Here is a 7,500-nt window from a genome sequence, read left to right on the forward strand (position 1 = left end):
ATTTATTTATATGGTACATAATTTCTGAAACTCTAAGTTGCTCGGTGTGTTGATGTAAACCAAACTTTATTTATGCCATAATGAACTGCACTGCACAACCTGTGTTATGACACCTATTAATATATTTATTATTATTATTATTATTATATATTTAATTTTTAGCATCATAGCTTGCTTCGTCTTTATTTTATTAGCGTCAAAGTGCAGCTAAACAATATTTAGATTTTTTTTAATTAATTTTTTTTAAGTCAGTGTGCAGTATTTAATGTTATTTTTCTCCTGATGATTTTATTCTTTTAATGCATTATGTATGTGCAATGGCCAAAATGAATTTAAGACGAAATTAACCGATTTAAGCCAACGTGCCAATTGAATTTCTTCCGGGAGGAAGCTCTTGTTCATGCCGCCCTCTGTTGGTCACTTCCTGTTTTTCCGGCTCACTTTTGCTCTGTATTGTATTTAATGGCGACAGACTCTCCGAGCCATGTGGAGAGAATCAAGCTTAGTAATGTAATAAAGCCATTTTATTGCTATATATTGCTGTCATTGTCTACTGATTATTTAAACACATAAATAATGCCTTTTTTTTTTTATTCAGTGCAACATGAATACATTCGGTTTCACGCAGTAGTGCTTTTTAAACATTCAGAGACCGTACATCTAGTTCAGTTCGTCAGCGGTCGTAGATAATGGCAGTTTTTACGCAACTAAGTCAACAAAAAATACAGGGTTTATTATCAGTGACTGGAAAAGGCTGTTGGTGTCCTATTCCAGGAACGAATGAGCGTAATTAAATGCAAATACAAGCTCGTATGGATCGTTATCTTCTGGAAGTTCATATCGTAAAACACGAGGCAATAAAATCAGGGGTGAACACGTTTACAATGAAATCTTACACTTTTCACTTTTGCTGCTGTCTTTTCTATTCTTTGCAGCATATTGTACAGAAAACAATGTCAAATGATTGGAAGTATGTTCGTGAATTACTAGCATTTACCAAATTTTTTTTATAATAGCTAAGAACAACATCTCAAGTGCAATGAAGTTTAAAGGTTTGGGGGGAGTACGTCAATTTATTTATACATTTTTTGGACCGAAATTAATATGCGTGCAATGCGTCGATCTAAAGCGACAATAAAGACATTTCTAATGTTAAAAAGATTTCCGTTTCAACTAAATGCTGTTCTTTTCGACCTTTCTTTTCATCAAAAGCATCATAAAATACTGCATTAAGATGCTGAAAATTCAGCTTTGCTTCACAGGAATAAATTACGTGTTGCAGTATGTTAAAATAGAAGCGGCTGTTTTGAATTTCTAATAATGTTTGTGACTTTTGACCCAATCGGTGCAGCCTTGGTTAGCTTTTCTAGGCGCAGAGCGCTATCACCACATAAACAATCCAGCCCACGAACACAAATACTCCGAACATCAGGCTGAACATGACGAGCAGACGAGCCTTCTGGGACGTTTTCTCCGCCTCGCGGATGTCACCCCTGGTCAGCGCCGCGCGGGTCTGTCGAGAGGTCAGAGGTCAGATCTAGTATTTGTGCGCGCGCGTGTTTGTGTTGATGTGCTGTGTTTCAGGAGCTCACTTCATACGAGTACATGACGGCGACGAGGCCGCTCATCAGGCAGCAGAAGATGGTCACCAGCAGAGACTCCACCAGGTAATCTTTAGGTAACGGCGGCTGCTCTTCTCCCAGCGGCGGCCCGTTCATGTACTGAAACCAAGCGTCAGACGTTTAGGATAAAACCACAGCGTGACCCCGCACCGAAACAACACTCATGAGAGTCAGGTGTTCTCAGATTGAGATGCACACGTCATTTGAAAGCTGAATAAATAACTCACAGATGTATGGATTGTTAGGATAGGAGTGCAACAAAAATAATAATAATAATATTGAGAGATTTTAAAGTTGTCCAAATGAAGCCCTTAGCAATGCATGTTAGTCATCGGAAATTAGGTTCTGATATATTTATGGTAGGAAATGTACAAAATATCTGAATGGAACGTGATCCTAATGTTTTTTTGGTATAAAAGAAAAATACATTTTGCCTCAAATAATGTATTGTTGACTACTGCTACAAATATACTTGTGCTGTTGAACGCTTTTATATACGTGTGTGTGTGTGTGTGTGTGTTATTTATATATATATATATATATATATATATATATATATATATATATATATATATATATATATATATATATATATATATATATATGTATATATATATATATATATATATATATATATATATATATATATATATATATATATATATATATATATATATATATATATGTATGTATGTATGTATATATATATATATATATATATATATATATATATATATATATATATATATATATATATATATATATATATATATATATATATATATGTATATATGTATATGTATGTGTGTATTAGTGCCGTTAACATTAATGTTAGTGCTGTGCATTGGTATATAGATAAATAAAAATGAAAACCAGTCCTTTCACTAATGTGCATGTATACGTTATTATAGGATATGGTCTGTATGTGATTTTCTGAAGATTTGGGTATTTTCATAATAATAAATGTTGCATCTGCTCATTTTTACAGCCATAGAAAAAGCACATTTTAACAGTAAACGACCAAAGTGATCGCAAAAGGACGTTATTACAAACACGGTGCACTTCTTCATAAGGGACGCTAGGTCACAAGAAAAAGTTTTGTTGTATTGATTCAGAAATAGTTTTAATAATAATAGTTGGGTAGATGTTTACTGGGATTGAAGCCACGTGGCTCGGTAAGTGTTTTATTCCCAAAAAACCAGTAGAATGATGATAAAAGAATAATAATGATTATGTCTCATACTCTTTCAACACATTTACAGGTAAATCCTAGTATTTCTAATTTGTGATTAACACTAGCTTCTATATTATTCTTGCTCTATCTATTCTTTTTCTTTTTACTTATAATCCCTTTTCACTGTGTGCGTGTTTTTTTTGTTTGTTTTTTTAAATGTATGTACATTTCTAACACTATTCTCTTACTTTTGCATCACATTAGCATAAACTATTTGAGGTGGAGGGATGATAAATCTCACATCGTTTGCTCTCCTCCCTCAATTTGACTCTTTTGCTGAAAGTCACTACCGTAGTGTTTTTTTATTTTCTTTTGCTATTTCAGAAAATGGGAATGCAACAAAAAAAAAAAAAAAAAAGCACTCTCCCGTTCACTTCTTGTCAAGTTAACCCGCTGAGAAACCTGGACGCGTGTAAAAAGTCCATTATGAAATTAACACGAACAAAAAAGCTCCCTATAGCTTGCTCTATTTTTTTTTTCTATTCTATCCTCTTTCTGTTATATGACTTTTTTAATTCGTGCCCTACGTTAAGCTGACTGACTTCACACAGCGCTTGCTCTTTTGTTGACTTTGCTTACATTGTCCCGACTTCCGCTAAACGTATTATTATTATTATTACAGTTATACACTGTGTGTGCATACGTGTGTTTGCATGGTAAATATTAATGTGTGCAATGCTCACTGCAGTGTTTAATGCCATTGCAGTTCAATAAATACAACATTTGGGGGTTTTAATAAACTATGGGCATGCAGGATGTCATTCTTATTTATTTTTTATTTTTTTCCCGCAGGATTGGGACAGGAGCCCCTTAAACCCAGGCCTGAAAATCTCATTTCTGCTCGAGACTTTGACTTAATCATCATCTGGTTTGTCTTACTATAGTGTAGGATGGGTAGGTGTTCGGTGGGAGGAAGGAGGGCTGGTAGAAAGCAGGGTTGGCTCCGGGCTGGCAGGCGATCACGGGCTGGTTGGGGTACTGCGGGTACATGAGGTAAGAGGTTTTGGGGTCCGGAGGGCTGTACGGAGGAGGGTTGGCCGGGACGCCGGCGGCGGGGCCGTCTCCTCCAGCGGGGCCGGGGTAGGCCGGGTGGAGGGTGTGGGTGCTGTCCGTGTCGAACGCCGGGTTCAGGGTGCGATTGCTGTCCGTGTCGTACGCGTGATGGGACGTCTGGATGCTGTCGGTGTCGTTCAGAGGCCCGGCGGTGAGGATGCTGACCGAGTCGTAGGCGGGGATGCTGGGTAACGTCTGTCCGGAGGTTTCCCGAGCCTCCTGGGGGCCGGCAGGGCCTGGGTGAATCCGGTCATCGGGGAGGTTCGGAGGAGCGCCTGACGGACGGGACACACAGGTGAAAGAGTAAAGGTGATGCTACTTTTAAATCTTAGTTTATAATACGCTACCATTTTTCTTAAGCATCTCTTCTGCTCATGCATTTATTTGCATATGTCAGAAATGCAGTAAAAGTAGTTTAAAATAACCTTTCTGTGTGATCAAAGCTGCGTTTGCAGGATTCATTCTAATATTCTGCTCGAGAAACATTTCTGATTATTATCAATGTTGCGCTGCAGAATAGTTCTGTGGAAACTAGTGCATTTTATTTTTCGGGATTCAAAGTAAAACAGAAATTGACATAAAGCTTTTGTAACAGTCTTTTTTGATTAATTTAGTGCATCCTTGCTAAATAAAAGTCATTCATTTGTTTAAAGAAAAACTTGGTTAGTTTGGCCCAACATATCAAATTTTCCAGTATGTTTTTATGCAGCTTATTTTGTAAATGCAATTCATTTTTTTTTATAACAGTATTAAAAATTCTGTATTTTTGCCGTTTTTTTTAGAAGTGTGTTTTTTGAATAAAGGCGTGCTCATTTATCGTCACTTAAAAAAAATAATTACATAATTATAATTGCTTAAAATCAAAACCATAACCCTTGTAGATGAAATAAAATAAATATTATATTGCATTTAATTGAATACATCCTAAAAATCAACCCTATTGAACCTATTCGGCAGCCAAACATGTCAAATTCTTACTTTTCTTTAGTACTTGATTAAGAAGGCTTTTGCTGAGGCTGTCGCTTTTACAGACGATAAACCTCACATTTTGGCGCTTTTTGTTTGGTTGCTGCACGCATCACTGTAATATTCCACCTGAGAGTTATTTGAAACTCACTCTCCATTCGGAAACTGGGCTCGGAGAGAAACCTTCGCCTCCACGACGAGCCATCAATTATTCACTCGTGATATATAAGACTCTTAACGCTCAGAAATTAAAATGGTTGAAAGTGATCAGGTACTTTCTGAGATGTTCTTCAAATGAGAAACTCTTTCATTTAGGATGTTAAACCTCACATAAACACACCATTCACTAGAGGAACAGATTCTTTGTTTTTAATCAAGTGTGCACTGAATATTACAAACAGAACCACATTCACTGTCATTTATTTTTGTGCCGTTTTATTCATCATGCTGTAATTTGAATGCATTTGTTGAGAATGCATTTTTTTAAATGTTCAATAAATGTTTTGCACTTCTTAGCTGTTTTTGCATAAAGTCATGGTCAAACATGGGTTATTAATAACTAAAACTGAACCCGTAGAACAAAACGTAGGTTAACTCAAATGAAATGCATCAAAATACTTAAGCTTGTTTTATTTCAGCCGATGGCCAAGGCTATGCTTCTGTTGAGTAGAAGTGCTAAAATATTCATTGAGAAACTTCAACTAATAAATAATGTAGACATTTAAAATTACAAAAGCTATTGTTTTTGAATTACTAAAACTTTAAGTGAAATTTGGGAAAACGTAAAATACCGAAATTATTCTAATCCGCAATATTAACAAAAACTATAATAGCAGTATATCAATGACACGAAAACAGAGCTAGTGCTTTTTTTTTCTTTGTAGTCGTGTTTTGCTCTTCTCGTCTGAGTGTGCACGTCTAAACGGATGCGTTCACTCGATGACTTCTGATAAGTTCTCGGCTGTTTTCAGGCCCCGGCTGCTCTCCGACGTGATGGACAGAAGTTCCCAAAGAGTTCGAGCTGAACTGAAAGCATGAACGACTTTACCTGAGTCCATCAGAGACGGTCAGAGGTCATCAGGATCCAGAACAATCGTGAGAAATATCCAGCGGGAGCGTGTCGATGTTCAGGATCAGACGTGTGTGTGTGTGTGTGTGTGTGTGAGAAACAGCTGCGGCTTCTCTCTCTCTCTCTCTGTCTCTCTCTGTCTCTCTCTCTCTCTGTCTCTCTCTCTCTGTCTCTCTCTCTCTCTCTCTCTCTCTCTCTCTCTCTCTCTCTCTCTCTCTCTCTCTCTCTCTCTCTCTCTCTCTCTCTCTCTCTCTCTCTCTCTCTCTCTCTCTCTCTCTCTCTCTCTCTCTCTCTCTCTCTCTCTCTCTCTCTCTCTCTCTCTCTCTCTCTCTCTCTCTCTCTCTCTCTCTCTCTCTCTCTCTCTCTGTCTCTCTCTCTCTCTCTCTCTCTCTCTCTCTCTCTCTCTCTCTCTCTCTCTCTCTCTCTCTCTCTCTCTCTCTCTCTCTCTCTCTCTCTCTCTCTGTCTCTCTCTCTCTGTCTCTCTCTCTCTCTCTCTCTCTCTGTCTCTCTCTCTCTCTCTCTCTCTCTCTGTCTCTCTCTCTCTCTCTCTCTCTCTCTCTCTCTCTCTCTCTCTCTCTCTCTCTCTCTCTCTCTCTCTCTCTCTCTCTCTCTCTCTCTCTCTCTCTCTGTCTCTCTGTCTCTCTCTCTCTGTCTCTCTCTCTCTCTCTCTCTCTCTCTCTCTCTCTCTCTCTCTCTCTCTCTGTCTCTCTCTCTCTGTCTCTCTCTCTCTCTCTCTCTGTCTCTCTCTCTCTCTCTGTCTCTCTCTCTCTGTCTCTCTCTCTCTCTCTCTCTCTCTCTCTCTCTCTCTCTCTCTCTCTCTCTCTCTCTCTCTCTCTCTCTCTCTCTCTCTCTCTCTCTCTCTCTCTCTCTCTCTCTCTCTCTCTCTCTGTCTCTCTCTCTCTCTCTCTCTCTCTCTCTCTCTCTCTCTCTCTCTCTCTGTCTCTCTCTCTCTCTCTCTCTCTCTCTCTCTCTCTCTCTCTGTCTCTCTCTCTCTCTCTCTCTCTCTCTCTCTCTCTCTCTCTCTCTCTCTCTCTCTCTCTCTCTCTCTCTCTCTCTCTCTCTCTCTCTCTCTCTCTCTCTCTCTCTCTCTCTCTCTCTCTCTCTCTCTCTCTCTCTCTCTCTCTCTCTCTCTCTCTCTCTCTCTCTCTCTCTCTCTCTCTCTCTCTCTCTCTCTCTCTCTCTCTCTCTCTCTCTCTGTCTCTCTCTCTCTCTCTCTCTCTCTCTCTCTCTCTCTCTCTCCTCTCTCTCTCTCTCTCTCTCTCTCTCTCTCTCTCTCTCTCTCTCTCTCTCTGTCTCTCTCTCTCTGTCTCTCTCTCTCTCTCTCTCTCTCTCTCTGTCTCTCTCTCTCTCTCTCTCTCTGTCTCTCTCTCTCTCTCTCTCTCTCTCTCTCTCTCTCTCTCTCTCTCTCTCTCTCTCTCTCTCTCTCTCTCTCTCTCTCTCTCTCTCTCTCTCTCTCTCTCTCTCTCTCTCTCTCTCTCTCTCTCTCTCTCTCTCTCTCTCTCTCTCTCTCTCTCTCTCTCTCTCTCTCTCTCTCTCTCTCTCTCTCTCTGAACAGT

At 39.1% G+C, this 7,500-nt stretch overlaps 1 protein-coding gene across 1 annotated transcript in view; it reads right to left on the minus strand.

Moving 5' to 3' along the window:
- Positions 1-6,131, minus strand: part of LOC122351111 (proline rich transmembrane protein 1B) — a 7,769-nt gene extending 1,638 nt beyond the window's left edge. Inside the window, exons 1-4 of the mRNA XM_043247988.1 lie at positions 5,924-6,131; positions 3,736-4,184; positions 1,593-1,721; positions 1-1,513 (exon numbers count right to left, since the gene is read on the minus strand). The exon at positions 1-1,513 is cut by the window's left edge and continues 1,638 nt beyond it. Of these exons, the coding sequence (XP_043103923.1) occupies positions 1,367-1,513; positions 1,593-1,721; positions 3,736-4,184; positions 5,924-5,933 (735 nt within the window). The 5' untranslated portion in view covers positions 5,934-6,131 and the 3' untranslated portion in view covers positions 1-1,366. The remainder of the gene's footprint in view (positions 1,514-1,592; positions 1,722-3,735; positions 4,185-5,923) is intronic.
- Positions 6,132-7,500: the final 1,369 nt, after the last annotated feature.

Source organism: Puntigrus tetrazona, chromosome 8, assembly GCF_018831695.1.
Source record: "Puntigrus tetrazona isolate hp1 chromosome 8, ASM1883169v1, whole genome shotgun sequence".
Lineage (NCBI taxonomy): Eukaryota > Metazoa > Chordata > Actinopteri > Cypriniformes > Cyprinidae > Puntigrus > Puntigrus tetrazona.